Consider the following 20,000-nt stretch of genomic DNA (forward strand, 5'->3'; position numbering starts at 1 on the left):
GCTGCAAACTGGAGTTATAGCTGTTTAAAATCCCGTGCTCATCCCGTGCTTGGGGGTCCCTGGACCCCTCTTTCATAACTTCAGCAATTCATGCTCGTCCCTATTGGTGGTCTAAGTCCACATACCATATTTGGACTTGGTGGCATGCTGCAAACTGCAGTTATAGCTGTTTGAAATCCCGTGCTCATCCCGTGCTTCCACGGACGGACGGACATAACATACGCTGGGGGTCCCTGGACTCCTCTTTGATAACTTCAGCAATTCAGGCTCGTCCCTATTGGTGGTCTAAGTCCATATGCCATATTTGGACTTGGTGGCATGCTGCAAACTTGAGTTATAGCTGTTTGAAATCCCATGCTCATCCCGTGCTTCCACGGACGGACAAACATAACATACGCTGGGGGTCCCTGGACCCCTCTTTGCTAACTTCAGCAAATCATGCTCGTCCCTATTGGTGGTCTAAGTCCACATACCATATTTTTACTTGGTGGCATGCTGCAAACTGGAGTTATAGCTGTGTAAAATCCCGTGCTCATCATCCCGTGCTGATACGGACATACGGACAAAGTCAAGCTTAGAGCGGTTGGCACCGCTAAAAAATGTATAGTGGCCCTTTTCCAAAAGTACAATCTTTGAACACATGTGTGGTTCCCACGCACACAGGCACACACACACACAACATAATTATACAACATTGCTGATGTTTGCAGCACACACTGCCAGAGTTCATTGCAGTATTTGTATAATGGAAAAGAAACACAGCAAAAGTTATAGTGAGGTGCGGATCACTGGAAGTAGAAGTAAATAGCAATTCTGTACTGTGTGAGGTAGAAACAAATGAATGAAAATAAAACATAGAAAAACTAGAAAAAGTGATCCTCGGAGCACAGGTCTCCGCCAGGTCAGGTAGGCTATTGTGGCCTCCTGGTGGCGCTATAATAGGCCAACGTGAAAAGGGTGCCATTTCTTCTTAGGCCTTGCACGACAATCAGACACTGACTGTATTCATGATTTGAGGCATTTTGTTAAAAACATGTGTTTCGCTAAATTAGACCTGTTGGTGGCGCTATAACAGGCCAATGTTAAAAGGGTGGCATTTGTTCCTCAACATAGTGTGAATGTGCGTGCAAAGTTTGAGCGCAATTGGACGGTGCGTTCATGATTTGCAGAATTTTGTTCAAAACAAGCCAATAATGCAAACTTTAGATGTCAATCTTAGCCAATCAGTATGGAATATGAAAAACACATCCGTCGTGATCACATGACTATAGACATCATGTGTACCGATTTGCGTGAAATTTGGATGAAATTGGAAGGAGTAGTATAAAAATCACACCCTGTGTGAAGGAAGCGGTGCCTTTGGGGCGGGCCTTAACTCATTTCAATGCGTCCCTATAGTCCACTTACCAAATTTGTACTTGGGAGCATGCTGCAAACTGGAATGATGGCTGTTTAAAGCCCAGCCAATGGGCAGACAGAGGGGGCGGGGCTTAAGTAATGACAGTTAGTCCCTATTGCTGGCTTTAGTCCATGTACAAAATTTGTACTCCATAGCATGCTGCGAACTTGAGTTATGGCTGTTTGAAGGCCAGCCAATGGGAAGACAGAGGGGGCGGGGCTTCAGCAATTCATGCTGGTCCCTATTGGTGGTCTAAGTCCACATACCAAATGTGGACTTGGTGGCATGCTGCAAACTGGAGTTATAGCTGTTTAAAATCCCGTGCTCATACGGGCGCGGGGGGTCCCTGGACCCCTCTTTGATAACTTCATCAATTCATGCTCGTGCCTATTGGTGGTCTAAGTCCACATACCAAATGTGGACTTGGTGGCATGCTGCAAACTGGAGTTATAGCTGTTTAAAATCCCGTGCTCATCCCGTGCTCATACGGGCGCGGGGGGTCCCTGGACCCCTCTTTGATAACTTCATCAATTCATGCTCGTGCCTATTGGTGGTCTAAGTCCACATACCAAATGTGGATTTGGTGGCATGCTGCAAACTGGAGTTATAGCTGTTTAAAATCCCGTGCTCATCCCGTGCTCATACGGGCGCTGGGGGTCCCTGGACCCCTTTTTGATAACGTCATCAATTCATGCTCGTCCCTATTGGTGGTCTAAGTCCACATACCAAATTTGGACTTGGTGGCATGCTGCAAACTGAAGTTATAGCTGTTTGCTTCTTTGCCGTGCTCATCCCGTGCTGAAACCGCCGGACGGACGGACGGACGGACGGACATACAAAAGTCAAAAGCCAAGTGTAGAGCGGTTGGCACCGCTAAAAAATCACACCCTGTGTGAAGGAAGCGGTGCCTTTGGGGCAGACCTTAACTCATTTCAGTTCGTCCCTATTGGTGGTCTGAGTCCACTTACCAAATTTGTACTTGGTAGCATGCTGCAAACTGGAATGATGGTTGTTTAAAGCCCAGCCAATGGGCAGACAGAGGGGGCGGGGCTTAAGTAATGACAGTTAGTCCCTATTGCTGCCTTTAGTCCATGTACAAAATTTGTACTCCATAGCATGCTGCGAACTTCAGTTATGGCTGTTTGAAGGCCAGCCAATGGGAAGACAGAGGGGGCGGGGCTTCAGCAATTCATGCTGGTCCCTATTGGTGGTCTAAGTCCACATACCAAATGTGGACTTGGTGCCATGCTGCAAACTGGAGTTATAGCTGTTTAAAATCCCGTGCTCATCCCGTGCTCATACGGGCGCTGGGGGTCCCTGGACCCCTCTTTGATAACTTCATCAATTCATGCTCGTCCCTATTGGTGGTCTAAGTCCACATACCAAATTTGGACTTGGTGGCATGCTGCACACTGAAGTTATAGCTGTTTGCTTCTTTGCCGTGCTCATCCGGACACACGGACATACGGACAAAGTCAAGCTTAGAGCGGTTGGCACCGCTAAAAAAATGTTTTACACAAGTCGGCCTCCTGGTGGCGCTATAAAAGGCAGATGTGAAAAATGCAGGGCAAAGGTTTTTCCTTGACCTATAGGGAGTGTGCATACAAAGGTTTACACAGATCGGTGCAATTATAGGTAAAAACACGAATCGGCCTGTTATAGCGCCACCATGAGGCTGATTTGAAAATGTTCAAATGGTAGTTCTTCCTCGGCCTAATGGGAATGTGTGTGCAAATTTCACGGAAATTGAATGCTGTGTTCATGATTTGAGGCATTTTGTTCAAAACGGTGCACTCCTGCAAACTTTGGAAGACATTTTTAGCCAATCAGGATGGAATATGAGAAATCTGAAAGACCCGTTTCGTTTAATGACTATAGAGATACTGTGTACCGATTTGTGGGATTTTTGGACAAAATCTGTAGGAGTACTGTCATAAAATGTGTTTTGCACAAATCGGCCTCCTGGTGGCGCTATAACAGGCCCCTGTGAAAAATTTGGGGCAGAGGTTCTGCTCTGGTATCCAGGGACTGTGTGCACAGTTTGGCTACGAGCAAGCCAACGGTGCCGGAGATTAGCTGTACACAGACAGATCGAATGACGGACGGACGGATGGACGGACACACGGACGGACGGACAGTGGGTAAAACATACTCTCTCGCCACGCCTTTCGGCCTGGCGGAGACAATAAAATGATAGAAAACATAATATTATCTTACCTGCTGGATACGAGGAGGAGGGTAAGACATCCACGATGGGCACCAGAAAAAAAAAAGAAAGAAGAAGTTAGTATAAAGCCCAATTTATGCTTAGTATAAATCAGGTTCAAGGTGCCAGTGCCTACAGTATCTGACACTTCATAGCATGAATGTCTCTCCAACAAAGAAAAGTAAAACAGTGTGATATTAGAATATTATGTTCTATTATACATCCCATTCCTTCAGTCATGGGAAGCTATAACACTTGACGCTCAGTGACATCATCGCAAAAGCACTGCAGAAAGGTGAAAGAGTAATGTGATAGGACACTGACGTCCCAGAAACATTCAATTACTTTGTGGAAAAATGAAGAATATAACAATGCAGGGGGGGAGTACCAGCACTCTTTTCTTTAAATCACAGCAATAATTCATGTTTTGGCTCCTTAAGCTGTGATATCTTGGAGAAATTAAGTTATAGTGGAAAACGTATGAAATGAAATGTAAAACTAGAAAAAGTGCTCCTCGGAGCACAAGTCTCCGCCAGGTCAGGTAGGTTATTATGGCCTCCTGGTGGCGCTATAATAGGCCAATGTGAAAAGGATGCCATTTATTCCTAGGCCTTGCACGGCAATCGGACACTGCATGCATGATTTGAGGCATTTTGTTCTAAAAATGTGTTTTGCTAAATTTGACCTGCTGGTGGCGCTATAACAGGCCAATGTTAAAAGGGTGGCATTTGTTCCTCAACATAGTGTGAATGTGCGTTCAAAGTTTCACCGTAATCGGACGCTGCATTCATGATTTGCGGCATTTTGTTCAAAACGGGCCACTCCTGCAAACATTACATGTCAATGTTAGCCAATCAGGATGGCATGTGAAAAATCAAACAGATCCGTCTTGATCACATGACTATAGAGATCATGTGTACCGATTTGCGTGAAACTTGAATCAAATATGAAGGCTTAATTTCAAAAAATGTGTTTTACATAAGTCTGCCTCCTGGTGGCGCTATAAAAGGCAAATGTGAAAAATGCAGGGCAAAGGTTTGTCCTTGGCCTCTAGAGAGTGTGCATACAAAGTTTTACACTGATCGGTGCAGTTATAGGTAAAAACACGAATCGGCCTTTTACAGCGCCACCATGAGGCTGGTTTGAACATTTTCAAATGGCATTTCTTCCTCGGCCTAATGGGAATGTGTGTGCAAAATTTCACGGAAATTGCATGCTGTGTTCATGATTTGAGGCATTTTGTTCAAAACAGAGTACTCCTGCAAACTTTGAAAGACAATTTTTGCCAATCAAGATGGAATATGAAAAATCTGAAATGAGCCGTTTCTTTTAATGACTATAGAGATACTGTGTACCGATTTGGGGGATTGTTGGACAAAATCTGTAGGAGTACTGTTCAAAAATGTGTTTTGCACAAATCGGCCTCCTGGTGGCGCTATAAAAGGCCCATGTGAAAAATTTGGAGCAGAGGTTCGGCTTTGGCATCCAGGGACTGTGTGTGCACAGTTTCGTTGCGATCAAGCCAACGGTGCCAGAGATTAGCTGTACACAGACAAGACAGAATGACACACACACGGACGGACGGACGGACAGGGGGTAAAACATACTCTCTCGCCATGCCTTTCGGCCTGGCGGAGACAATTACAAATACATAACAGTGCTGTGACACACACACACACACACACACACACACACACACACACACACACACACACACACACACACACACACACACACACACACACAGTGTATGTATATATGTATATATCGGTATATATACATATGCATAAAACTAGATACATAAAACAGATACAATTGCAGTGCTTATAAAATACAAATTTGAAATGCTGTGTGTGATTCATCTGTTCGTCTCCTCCCATGACCCAAATGCGGAGTACAAATAAGCCTGCAGCCATAACATGCATGGGCACACATGGGCTCACATTCAAATCGTTCTGATGAGAACACTATATTCTTCTTCACTGCCACGACTGAGTCAGGTCAGTGGTGCACACATGCGCACTGATGCCATAAATGTGTACTGGATGGATACAGGAAGAGTGGGCACCTCAGAAGTCTGGGCACCTCAATGTGAAATTGGCAATTTCTTTCCAAAATGTATTAAAGAAAAGAATAAAAGCATGCTTTGGGAAATTGTCTGAAATTATGTAAAATATACTTGATTTGAACATGCAGGTACATCATTATCAGGCCTATAGATTTACCCTTCAACTTATTGTTTATATTGCCATGACTGGCTATTCACAGGTTTTGTAGCAATTTGTAGCAATTGTTGAAACTAGAAGCTCGCCCCCGCTACGCGGGGGCTCGCGTCTAGCCCGTGGCCACGCCCACGTAGCGCCCGCGGCCACTTGGCAGCTCATGTAAGTGGCGTAGCGTCCTGAGGGCCAGTGGGGCCGTGGCTCGGTCAGTGAAGACCCTGTAGTGCGGATGATATGTGGCATAGAGGGGCAGATTGTAAATCCCCAGAGGAAACATCTGTGGGCTACCATTGGTTCAGCGATGTGTGCGGTCGCCCTGCGGCCCCTCCTCCTCCACCAATGTGCAGTATTGAGAGCCCTGACGTCACAACAATTGGAGCGATGGGCACTGCACTCTGGTTGGTTAGGGTACACCTAGGGCCCAGGTAGAACCCAGTTAAAGCCTGCATGGGCAAACCCAGTTAGGACCCGCCTTGGTCCCACATAAACATGGCTAGTTGGGGCCCACCTAAGGGCCAGGTAGAAGCTACTTATAGCCTGCATGGGCATCGCAGTTGGGACTGAAGTGGATGCCGCTGACATTGCTGACATGGGGTCCATATGGTTTAGCCCACCTTGAAACCATATGGGAACTACGCTGGCATGCAGGCTGGAATGCAAACGCTGCATCATACCTGTAGTGTGTAGTTTGATGTTGTGTGTGTAGCAGATATACCTGCAGTGTGTAGATCAATGTCCATATGAAAGTCAATGCCCAGCAGTGTTTTTTTTTCTCCAGCAGAGTTTCTAGTGTCTCTGTCTCTCTCTGGAAGAGGTTGCACATGAACTCTGCAGCCGCACTGAGACGCTCCAACACAAACACTCTGACATTAGGCTGCTTCACACAACAAACATCAGCACCACGCTGCTGTTTGTCCAAAAGACACAATATCTCCTCTCACACCGACGTCATGTGTTCATTTATCGACAGCCGTACAGACTCCTTTTGACACATTTTACCTCGTTTATCCAGCTCTCACTGACTCTCCACATCGGGCTGTTATAGCGCCACCATGAGGCTGATTAGAGAAATCTCAAGTGGAATTTCTTCCTCGGCATAGTGGGAATGTGGGTGCAAAGTTGCACGGAAAGTGCATGCTGTGTTCATAATGTGAGGCATTTTGGTCCAAACGGAGCAGTCCTGCAGACTTTGGAAGCCATTTTAGCCAATCAGGATGGAATATGAAAAATCTGAAAGGGCTTTTTTTTTGATTGATTGATGTACTTTATTTAGTAAGACATGAGAACAACAGTACATGGAAGTACAAATTCACAATACAAGGTCTACTAAACTGGAAGACTCATAAAAGCACAGAGCTTGTTTCAAATGAGTTCCCCATGCACACAAATCATGATGACATATAAGAGACAGACAGATATACACAACTACTATAGAATGTCATACAATCAGTTTACAGGTTACTGGTATGAAGAGTGAGAAATATGTACAAAAGGAGAAGGAGAGAGGGGGGGGGGGTAGGGGGGTAGGTTAGGTTAGGACTTAGACAGGGGCCATTTTCCAATTGCAGCCTCCTGAAGGTGTATCTTTAGGGCTGTTTTGAAAGAGAGTAGGGTTTTACACTCCTTTACTCCTTTTGGTTTAATGAATGTGGAGATACTGTGTACCGATTTGCGTGATGTTTGGGCAAAATATGTAGGAGTACTGTGAGAAAAGGTGTTTAGCAAAAAGCGGCCTCCTGGTGGCACTGTAACAGGGCCATGTGAATGAAATAGGGCAGAGGTTCTGAATTGGCATCCAGGGAGTGTGTGTGCACAGTTTCGCTGCGATCAAGTCAACGATGTGAGAGATTAGCTATCACAGACGGACGGACAGGTCTTGCGCCATGCCTTTTGGCCTGGCGGAGACAATAAAAAAACGAAAGTAAAGGAAATTACCATTTCTGCAACAAAAGTAGTCAACAAACTATACTATAAAAACATTGGCCACATTGTCAAATAATCTAAGAAAGAGGCAATGATGTAGAAAATAGCCGATCTACAAGCTTACAAAGCCTCTCAACGTGAGGCGTTGCGAGCTTGTAGATCTGCTATTTTCACAATATTTACTTGTGGAATGGAGTCAAACAAAATGGGGGGGTGGCCAGATCAATTACGTTTATTTGGGGGGGGGGGGGGCGGCCTGAAAGGGTTGATAAGCACTGCTCTAATTGGAGCGAAAGTATCTGAAATTACTACATGACCATAATGCAGCCTAACATGCGTTGCACGGGGCGGTTCTGCCATTACGTTAGTTACTGTAGTTGCTGTGGAGCTACATAGTTCTCCAGAAGACACACACAAACATACACCATCCACAATGGACTAACTGAGCAGCAATATTGACATTCACCACACGAACGTGCATTGTTGACAAAGTGATTGCACAGCCGCTGCAGGCATGACAACCACGTTAGCGTTAGCTACATGCCACTATCACAGCTCCCTGTCCGTCGTTGATGCGACTGAATGTGATGGCTACAGCAAGCTCTCTGCGATGCCATTGTCTGGAGACTGCTCCTGGCATGACACGACCAATGAGAGTGAGCGCTGTCGTTGTTGCTAAGATACGGTGGCGTCACTGCCCCATAGCTTGTAGATCTCTCACACATGATTGGCGTAGGCTGCGTTGCCAGGTCTGACTGTTTGTATAAGCGTTTTTGGGCTTATTTGTGTGCACTTTTGGGCTCGTTTCCATAGACCACGGCAGCGCTTATTTCTTTCCCGTGACCGATGTGGCAAAAAAAGGTGCAAAACGAACCATCCGGAAGTAAAGTGCGAGATGAAATATATAGCACTTTTTGATTATTAGAGAAGGAGACAGATGTGAAGGTGGAAAATGTAATGTAGGAGATTATATATTTTTTCATGAGCGATTTTTGTAGCAAGTTGTGAGTGAGTTGGGCCACTCCTGTGGGCGGGGGGCTGATTAGAACCATTGGGGTTTGGGAAGGAGACGCTCTCTGTTTGAGTGGAAAGATAGGCCTTAAATCTCAAATGTCAAATCAAGCATGTTCAAATCATGCATACGGTACTTTACCTTATTTCAGACCATTTTCCAAAACATACATTATTTTATTTTTTTACATTTTGGAAAAACTAGCCAATTTAACATTGAGGTGCCAGACTCCTCTTCAAACTACAAACTGTGTATGCAAATGCAGTGCAGTTGTTGCCTCAGATTGTTCTCTGCTGTATACACTCCCAGTGCTAAATTAACACTCAGAATTGTGCAGCGTAAGACTAAAATGGGTTTGAGAAACAGGCCACTGGGCATAGATAGAGACATACTAATCCGATGGCTTCAATCTGAATGTAGCAGTGTAGTCTTGCCTCCTTAAGTCTATATGTATCTCTATCGGCAACATAGAGTTGAATTCTACTTGTTAGTGTGGCTTCACTCAGACCATGGTTGAAATCCTTGCATTCAACAGTTGGCATTATATAGGCTGTAGTATCTGGAATAACCTTAGAAACTACTCTGTAACACACCATTATGTCACTAATTGGGATGGAAAACTATTCAGAGTTTGAAACTTTATTCCTCTCAGGTGTAAAAACAATACATAAAATGCATCAAGTACATTTGGGCATTTGGTCATTATTTTAGCACATGGTTATATGAACATCATATCGGCTATTTGGAGGATTGTCATTGAAGTCTGAACACTAGTGGTGCAAGTACTATATTTAACACCGGCTTCGAATGAAGCACAATCTTGAAGTACTTATAATTTACTTCATTATTTCCATTTCCTGATACTATATACTTCTACTCTACTACATCTCACTTTTTACTCTAATTCAATTAGCAGCTTTAGTTACTTTACAGATTTAGATTATTAATAACATGCATTAAACGATAGATGATATATTGTCATAAGTTAAGCTACCCATGCAGCACATACAGTAAAGTAATTGAAATCAGTCTCAACATTACCAGCAGTAAAACGGATGATCATTGCATTACTATTTACAATCCAATAATATGATTGCAACATGTGCAATTCTGAATGACTATTTTACGTTTAGTGCTGTATACTTTGATGCCAATACGTATGTACCAATAGTAAAATTTAAATCAGGACCTTACTGGTAATATTTCTACATTGTGGCATTTCTACTGAGCAGTGACATGTCAAGGCAAACTGGTGTGCTGCGAAACAAGTCCAGGACAGGTGGGACATAATTGCAATATATACAACTATACAAAAAGTAACTTTTTTTTTCTATATCAGACAATACTTTGATTGGTTCCTCAACAGAGGCTAATTCTATAGCCTACATTAAAAAAAAAACACTTTCGACCTGGCTTCTCCATTTTGGCATGTCATAATAGGCATTTTATCTACAAGCTAACAACGCAATGCATTGTCACTTGTCAGTTTGTAGATCTGCTATTTTCGCTATGAATACAGGTGTGGCTTGAGATTTTTACTTGTCCTTTGGTATGCCTTGGGCACAAAAATATTGAAAACCACTGTTCTAACCACTCATACTCTTACCTGTACCTCTGCTGTGTTTCAGCGTTACTGCTGTTGCTGCTATGACACCTGAATTTTCCCCTGCGGTTTAATCTATGGGTTTAATGAAAGTTAATCTTATATTATCGTTGTATATTACAGAAATTCATACACTATAAATATGTCCACTGTTTCGTGTTACCAATATATTTCAAAACTGGCCAAGTCTGTCATGCTTTTGGATGTTCTTGTTGACTTAGTGTTTGACCTATAAATGCATGTTTGTGCCAATCCAGTTGACAATGACACATGCATGGTCTTAAAATAACCTGAAACCAAATCACTGCTGCAGGCTTAAATGAAAAAGGGCCACATGTCACTGAACAGTATGGCTACCAGCACCACCAGCAATGCACAAATTACTCATTATTTATTAGAACTTATTATTTATTTAGAAGGAGATCGTTTATGAAGTCAACCTTACAAAGGATTCACCAGAACAAAATTGCAAAATGTGCAAATACACCAATGGCCAATAAACCCTTTAACCAGGGATTGGATACCAGAAAAAATAGTCCCAGCCCACACCCGAAATCCAGTCCACAGTTTCCAAAATACCACGCCAGACTCCGTTCCACAGATCACAGTCAAGACAGCCAGTTTAATAATACCTCCTTTCAAAAAGGGAATACAAATAAAACCCAAATGAAATAACCCACCACCCGGCCTTTACCGTAGTGTGTGTATGAGGCAATCAGGCAAACGTACAAGTTTGAGATGGCGTGGCCACGCAGCCCAAGGAATGCACTTCGTGCCTTCCAAGTTTCCGTCAACCGGTTTGTTTACAAGCGGCTTTTTATCCTCTGCAACAGCAAACCTCCGAATACATTTTCCTCCTGGGATTAACTTGCTATAGGAGACCTATAGGAGCCGATGCAATCGTGCACATCAAAATCACGGACTTTTACACGCGCTATATTATGGACATGAGCCACCACTCTCCTCTCCACTACTGACAGCAGTCAGGACTGCGCCATCTTGGATTCAGTTCATTCATAAAAAGCGTAGGTGCGCGCGCACGCACGCACGCACGCACGCACACACACACACACACACACACACACACACACACACACACACACACACACAGTGTGACCCCCAAATTGATGTGTATTTGGCCACGGACCCCCATCTGAAAATGTTTTGAGCCAGGCTGTATTACCAAATTGACCCCCTGGAACCACCCCCCAAGGACCCTTGGGGGTCCCCGGACCACACTTTGAGAACCTCTGCAATAAAGCACTGGTTGCAATTGTTACCCAAATGTATCTGTCAAATGTCAATCATTTGTAATAAATAATGGCAGAATCACTGAGTGCAACATATGACTTTTATCAATACTTTTGTGCAAAAGATAAAAAGAAAAGTTGCCTTTCAGTGAAAGGAGTCAATCAAGCTAAAAAAGACCAGATTGAATCTATGAATCAAGTTGCAAAGTTGAACTATCAAAAATATGAAACATTGATAGTGACTATAATACTAAATACTAAGATATAGTGAGATCTAATCATGTGATGGACTTAGCAAGACCAATACATGTTTCCATAGAAATACATTTATATATTGTACATTTCCAATCAAAGTAACACAGTGCGTCACACACGAAAGAGAAAATAATCAAGCTACGCCGGCCAACCTGTAATGTTGTGTTTGTTTGTTTTAATTGTTATCCAGAACAGTAAGCATCATCGGGTACACAAGCAAAGTACAGTGAACACAGAAGTAGGCTGCTTATGACCAATCTTTCCAAAATACTAAATAAATACAACATTTTCAGTGATAACTGTAACTCAGACAATGTAGAAATAACCAAATAGCAAATATAGCTCCACTCTTAGAGATAAATTAACACTCAGGATCTTACTGTGTGTGCATGTTTTCAACCCAATATTTTGTTACCCAAAGAACTAAAAGCTGATAAAGGAGACAAAGGATGCAGATGCATGAATCCTCACAAACTATAGGCAGCCAGGAAGAAAACGAACAGATTGACTGCATGCTAAACACATGGGGAAAATGTCCTTTATCCTTTAGAATGACCTTTATCACACATTTCAAGTGTGGTAAATGATAGTAAAACATATAAAGTAATCTGGGATATTCATGGTAAAGCATCACTTATATCTGGAGCTAAACAGCTCAATCTGGAGTGTTGATGTAACTCTGAGCATTATGGGTCCATTATTTACACTCTCAGAGTTAAATCAACACATCTGCTTTTAATGATAATGTTAACCACTTGAACCATAACATCTCTATTTTATGGGGAATATTCACCAAATATAGCAGATCTATAGCAAGGCAATACGTTGTGAGCTTGTAGATCAGCTATTTTCTGCTAAATGGTTTGGTGTTAAGGGAAAAAGGAGCAGACCAAGTACAGAGCCGACCCCAGGCAACTAAGTACAGTATAAGCTTACTAAGTATAGAGGGTTTATGTGGTTAATGGTGTTTAATCTGTGTTCCGTCTGGTCAACATATACGGCATGAAAGGAGTATTTCATTAACTGATAACTTTAAGTGGACAGTATCACAACCATGTGAAAATAACACCTGCTGAAAATGCATAGAAGAAATACAGGTTTCTGCACTTAAAAGGCTACCCTTTTAAAGTTACTGTGTGTGTGTGTGTGTGTGTGTGTGTGTGTGTGTGTGTGTGTGTGTGTGTGTGTGTGTGTGTGTGTGTGTGTGTGTGTGAGAGAGAGAGAGTGAGAGTGAGAGTGAGAGAGAGAGAGAGAGAGAGAGAGAGAGAGAGAGAGAGGTGGCATAAATGATTCTCTAACAAGTACAGACAGGACAGGACCTGTGTCAACAGCAACTTATTCAGTCTTTAATTGATAAACTACAACCACACCATTCAGAAACTGAATACATGTTTAATTTAACCGGCATCCAACATTGAAACATGTTAATTAATGCAAGCACAAATATTCAACACATGCATACACAGGTAAAAGCCCAAGTTTATAGCCTATATTTCCGATCACAATTTAGATTTGTTTACCAAAATACCACATTGACACTGAAATGGAAGAGATAAATGTGACAGTGATTACATACAGTACATATATTTAATAATAGTCATGTGCAGATGCAAAAACATGAGACAAAGGGCCCTAATATATAGTCTCAATCATATAACAAGCTTGTGGAGCCCCTGGCCTCACCTTTAGACTAGATACCCTGTCTGCACTGGCATGCCGGAGAGTGTTCTTTTGATAGGCTGCACTTCTTTTCTTCAGAGTGTCAGTGTCTATATTGGAGCTAAAACGGAAGTCCCCTCTCCACGAGCCAGTGGTCAGAAAGGAATCATATCTGTCATCATTCAGGAGGGTCCCACAGCGGCTTACATCTGTGTAGCTCGGGGGGCAATAGGTTGTGGGGAAAACAGGGAGATTGGAGGTGGCTGAACGGTACGCATAGCCATGCCTACAGACCTTACAATAAATGACTGTGCTGACTAAAAGGAGGAGAAGAGAAGAAATGGTCACCAGAGCGATTATCAAATAGAGCGTTAAGTCCTCACTGGCCCGTGATTCGTCTGCGAATTCAAAGAGTTCATTAAGAACAGGCAGGCCATCACCAATGACTATACTGACTGTGGCAGTGGTTGAAAGAGATTCTGGGCCGTTATCCTTAACCAAGATAACCAGTGTTTGTTTTCCGTCATCGTCCTCTACAAAAGGTCGAACAGTTCTGATTTCGCCTGTATGCAAGCCTACCGTAAACAGGTTAGGCTGTGTGGATCTGACTATTCTGTAGGACAGCCAAGCATTATGCCCAGAGTCAGCATCCACAGCTACCACCTTAGTAACCAGGTAACCTTTGGGCGCCCCCAGTGGCACCATGTCTTCAGCAATGAAGCCGGTGGATTGGACAGGATATAATATAACAGGTGAGTTATCATTGTTATCGCCAATGAAAATGTTTACAGTACAACTACTGGAAAGAGAGGGATCACCCCCATCCTGAGCTGTGACCTGCATTTTGAAATGAACTGACTGTTCGTAATCAAAGGGATGTGAGGTGAACAGTTCACCAGTTTCTGAGTTGATGGAAAGGAATGAAGATATTTCTGGTGCGGTGGCCCTGGACACAGAGTAGAGTACTTTAGCATTGGAACCGTCGTCAACATCCTCTGCATGTACTCTCATTACAAACGTGCCAATGGGTTGGTTTTCCAAAACTTGGACATTGTATTCACTCTGTATAAAAGTTGGGGGGTTGTCATTAATATCATTAACCATGATTGTAATTATCTTTCTACTGGAGAGTGAGGGCAATCCGGCATCGGTAGCTGTCACTGTGATGTTATACTCCGGCTGCATTTCTCTGTCTAGCATACCGTCTGTCACTAACATGTAGTAATTTTTTACCTCTGACACTAGCTTAAATGGAACATTTTTTGAGATAGCACACTTGACCCGACCACTATTCCCAGTGTCAAGATCATACACGTTAAGCAGAGCCACCATAGTCCCCGGTTTGGAATCTTCAGCCACCGTGGCAGAGGCCGACTTCACCGCTATGACAGGTTCATTGTCATTCTCGTCAATAACATCAATTATAAGTTTACAGTGTGAGGCCTGACCACCACCATCTTTAGCCTGGACATCCAGCTCATGCACACTGGCTTCTTCATAGTCAATGGACCCTGCTACCCTAACCTCCCCACTTAATGAGTCAATTTCAACGACTCCTCTTGTTTTGTCCGACACATGACTGAAAGAGTAAGATATCTCTCCATAAACACCTTCATCTAAATCTGTGGCATTCAACATTGCCACCAAAGTCCCCATGGCAGAGTTCTCCGGCACCAAGGCTTTATAAACTCTTTGGCTGAAAAGTGGGACGTTGTCATTGGCATCTAAAACTCGGATGTGAATGCTTGCAGTTCCAGATCTAGCTGGAGAGCCCCCATCAACCCCATTAATTGTCAAAGTGTATTCAGCTTGTGTCTCCCGGTCCAAAGGCTTTTTAAGGACTAGCTCCGGGTACGTGTTACCGTTCATTTGCTTATTTATTTCCAGTGCAAAATGATCATTCATACTCAATTTATATTCACGAACAGTGTTTGTGCCTAGATCGGGGTCATGCGCGCTCTCCAGCGGAAAGCGCCTCCCCAGAATTGTCGATTCCACCAAATCAAGATGAATATCTCCATTTGCAAACGCTGGGCTGTTGTCATTCATATCTTGAATATCCAAAACAAGGCTGTACACTTTCAACGGATCTTCAAGTAGAAGTTGATACTGCAGGGCGCAGACAATCGCTTGCACGCACAGCTCCTCTCTGTCTATTCGTTGGCTGACTAAAAGAGACCCCGTCTCAGTGTCTAATTCACACAGCTGCCGAGTGCCATCTGCAACAATCCGGGCTCGTCGTAAAGCAAGCTCCCTCACTTTCAGTCCTAGATCCTGTGCAACATTGCCGATAACCGACCCTCGCTGCAGCTCCTCTGCCAGAGTGTAACGAACCTCTCCAAATGATGTGCCAAAAAGGAGGTTGAATACAGAAAATTGCAGCAACCACATGAGTTGTATGCTCTGTCCTATTGTTAAAAATCCTCTGCACAGGTCAAAGTATACCTTCGGCAACATCATTGCATATTATGTACAAATAGCCAGCTGAAAATGGTTCTTGTCCTCCCTCTCCCTGCTTCTCTAGCAGAGTGTAGCATGACCTATTAAAGAGCCTGCTCATGTCAGCTTAGATCTCCCTTCCCCCTGCTTCACTTGTGAGCCCCCACCCCTGCTATGATTTCTCTCTCTCTCTCTCTCGCTCTCGTAACACTGACACAGTTAGGATGAAACACTGCTGTGTGGATGGATTGACTATATGTGTGAGTCAGACTTTATAAGAGAGCACCACCAAGAGACCAGGGGCCTCATTACATTCTCTCTCTCTACTTGTGAGCCCCCACCTCTCTCTCTCTCTCTCTCTCTCTCTCTCTCTCTCTCTCTCTCTCTCTCTCTCTCTCTCTCTCTCTCTCTCTCTCTCTCTCTCTCTCTCTCTCTCTCTCTCTCTCTCTCTCTCTCTCTCTCTCTCTCTCTCTCTCTCTCTCTCTCTCTCTCTCTCTCTCTCTCTCTCTCTCTCTCTCTCTCTCTCTCTCTCAGCAAGTCAGACTTTATAAAAGAGTGCCACCAAGAGACCAGGAGCCTCATTACACTTGTACATTACATTCTTGTGTAACAAATGACCATGGCACTGGAGCAATCCTGCCAACACTGTGTGTTTTTAAGTCACATGCAGGAAAAATGTTCAATCTTACCAAATGGCTTATGAGAGGATCTGAGTGACATTTAGAAGGAGAGTAGCAAACACACACACACACACACACACACACACACACACACACACACACACACACACACACACACACACACACACACACACACACACACACACACACACACACACACACACACACACACAATGTGTGGCAACTATGGCCTGACTATTGGCTCCTGCATTCAAAGTCAAATAATTAATCTGGCAGATGAAACTAGATGGGTTTTGACGCAGTAACATGTTTATCATTCAACAGTATATTAATACAAAAAAGACGTCCAAATCTGCCAGTTATAATAGAGTGAGCAAACGTTGTTCATGAAACGTGAAATCCCCAAAATATTATTATGGAACAATAAACCATGCAAATGTTGATCAAAACACAACATAGAAACTTGACATCTGGGGATAAAATGTTGCATGATGGACAAGAAGATTCAAGAAAGAGAAGATATAGTACTGTTTAGTTATATATGTGTGTGTGTGTGTGTGTGTGTGTGTGTGTGTGTGTGTGTGTGTGTGTGTGTGTGTGTGTGTGTGTGTGTGTGTGTGTGTGTGTGTGTGTCAAACATTGTTGGGAGGCTTACTTGTTAGAGAGTGTATGAGAGACTGTGCCAATTGAAAGTTTTTCAATATTATCATTTGAATAACCACTGTGTATCCAGCATCAGCCTTGTCCGATTGAAATGGAGCATGATTGTATTTGCTCAGTCACACTTCATTCTAAGCAAGCTAAATTATAATTAAATACTAATGAAAGAAAAATCAGTACAAGGAGCTGAAAATAGTGTGCACAATGTTGGTGTAAAATATGATTTTCAAAAGTTCAGGTTTCAACGACTGGTTAACATCAGTCTTACCTCAGCTGATAACTCTGAGTCTCCAAACACGTCTGAAAAGTCAGATGGACTCTTGTTCAGAGTCTGGTCTGCAAGGAGTGTGCTGTCATTGTAAGGTCTCACAAATTTGAAGTCGCTTGTTCTAGAACCGGTTGTCAGGTACGCGTCATAATTGTAAGTGCTGCATAAGGTTCCTGTGCCACCGTCAACCTCTGCATAATTAGGAGGGAGATAAGAGCTGGGAATGGCAACCGCTCCATCAAACAACAGTCTGGGCTTTCTCCGGTGACAAAACTTCACACCGAGGATGACAATAATGAAGGTCAGAAAAAAGGTGGTCATGGACACCAGCGCTATGATCAGATAAGAAGTCATTTTAGAGTTGTTCTCATCATAAGCCATATCTTTCAGTTCTGGCAACTCAGCCAAGTTGTCAGAAATAAGTAAATACATGGAACAGGTGGCAGAGAGAGAAGGCTGTCCATTATCTTTCACTATCACAATAAGGTTCTGTTTCATGCTGTCCGATTCAGAAATGTCCCGCTGTGTCCTGATCTCTCCACTGTGGAGACCAATAGTGAAAAGTCCCGGATCAGTGGATTTGACAATATGATAAGACAGCCAGGCATTCTGTCCAGAGTCTGCATCCACTGCGATCACCTTGGAAAGAAGAGAGCCACCTTGTGCAGCTTTGGGGACCAGCTCTGTCATAAAGGAGCTTCCCTCCGGGGCGGGGTAAATTATCTGAGGTGAGTTGTCATTCATGTCCATTATAAAGACACTGACGGTCACGTTACTGCTGAGAGGAGGAGAACCGTTGTCTCTGGCCACCACATGGACTTCAAAGCTCCTGAACTGTTCATAATCAAATGACCTCACAGCGTGGATTACCCCTGTGTCTCCATTGACAGACAGATAGGAGGAGACTGGCACCCCATTCACCTCACCAGGTAAAAGAGAATAAATCACTGTACCATTTTGTCTCCAGTCTGGGTCTCGAGCAATAACAGTGCATAAAGTAGAACCTGGTTTGCTATTTTCAGTGACATAGGCAATATAGGACAGTTCCTCAAACACAGGAAGGTTGTCATTTACATCACCTACTGATATCTGAATCGTTTTATAGGAGGACAGAGGTGGAGAGCCCTCATCAGTGGCAGTAATTGTAATGCTATAATCAGAAACTAATTCACGGTCCAGCAGTCCTGAGGTGGCTATAGAATAATAGTTTTTGATGGATGGAACAAGTTTAAAAGGAACATTTTGTTGAATGGAGCACTGCACCTGTCTGTTTGTCTGAGAGTCTCTATCTTGAACGTTAATGATGCCCACCTCTGTACCAGGTGGCACATTCTCTGTTATAGGGTTAGACAAAGATTTTATATAGATCACAGGAGCATTATCATTAACATCTGTGATAGTAATGATCACCTTTGTGTTTGAGGATAGACCTAAACCATCTTTTGCTCTAACACGCAATTCAAATATTTTGACTGTTTCAAAGTCAACATTACCAACTACACATATTGCACCTGTTTTATGGTCAATAGTAAACAATTTCTTCACATCTTCAGAAATGTGTCCAAAATCATAGGTTATATCTCCATTCAGTCCCTCATCTGCATCAGTAGCACTCACTGTAGCAACTGTAGTATCTAGGGGAGCATTTTCAGGCAGACTGGCTTTATAGATGGCCTCACTAAACACTGGTGCGTTGTCATTAGCATCCAGTACAGTAATGTGTATGACTACAGTACCTGATCTTTGAGGAGAACCACCATCTAGAGCTGTCAGAAGCACATTTATATCATTTTGTTTCTCACGGTCAAGCTCTTTATCAAGAACCAGTTCGACAGTACTGCCTTCGACAGACAAAATGAAATTGTCATTTCTCTGCAGAGTGTATTTCTGAATTGAATTTTGGCCTACATCCGCGTCATGGGCTTCCTCTATCAAGAAACGAGCTCCTTTGTCTGCTGACTCACTAATTTCTAAATTGATCAAGTCTTCCATAAATTGCGGGGAGTTGTCATTGATATCTTGAACATGAAGACTAATACGATGTAGCTCTAAAGGATTCTCAAGCACGAGTTCATACGTTATAATGCAAGACGCCTTCTCTCCACAAAGCCCCTCTCTGTCAATTCTCTCTGCAACAACCAAGTCTCCGTTGTTTAGGTTTATGTCACAATACCGTTCGTCATCATTGTCAGTGTCAATACGCGCCTTTCTAGTGGATAGTTTGCTCGTATCTAACCCAAGATCCTTGGCTGCATTTCCAATAACAGATCCGCGTTTCATCTCCTCGTGAAATGAATAGGTAATGTCTCCATAAGCAGCATGCCACGCGAGAAACAGGAACACAAATATTCCCTTTTGAAAGATGAATCCGTTCAGCGCCATCGTAAGGATGTGCATGCGTAAAAAAGGAAGGTGTAGCCTACTTGTTTGTTCACGTTAAACAATATAATAAATAGTGACGGA

General features: G+C 43.2%; 3 protein-coding genes across 3 annotated transcripts in view; all 3 read right to left on the reverse strand.

The window, feature by feature from the left end:
• LOC311065419 (protocadherin gamma-C5-like) overlaps positions 1-20,000 on the reverse strand; it is a gene marked incomplete at its 5' end in the record, with an annotated part of 366,358 nt that overhangs the window by 243,079 nt on the left and 103,279 nt on the right. The window lies entirely within an intron of this gene.
• Positions 13,503-15,920, reverse strand: LOC311033408 (protocadherin beta-15-like; the record flags this gene model as incomplete). The annotated part of the gene is made up of 1 exon (XM_084040916.1): positions 13,503-15,920. One exon carries the CDS (start codon positions 15,918-15,920, stop codon positions 13,503-13,505), a length of 2,418 nt encoding a protein of 805 aa, XP_083897042.1.
• On the reverse strand, positions 17,511-19,847 carry LOC311033409 (protocadherin gamma-A11-like; the record flags this gene model as incomplete). Its single annotated transcript, XM_084040917.1, has 1 exon — positions 17,511-19,847. Exon 1 carries the CDS (start codon positions 19,815-19,817, stop codon positions 17,511-17,513), a length of 2,307 nt encoding a protein of 768 aa, XP_083897043.1. The 5' UTR covers positions 19,818-19,847.

The sequence above is a fragment of the Gymnoscopelus microlampas genome (genome assembly GCF_963454915.1).
Source record: "Gymnoscopelus microlampas genome assembly, chromosome: 18".
NCBI classification, from domain to species: domain Eukaryota; kingdom Metazoa; phylum Chordata; class Actinopteri; order Myctophiformes; family Myctophidae; genus Gymnoscopelus; species Gymnoscopelus microlampas.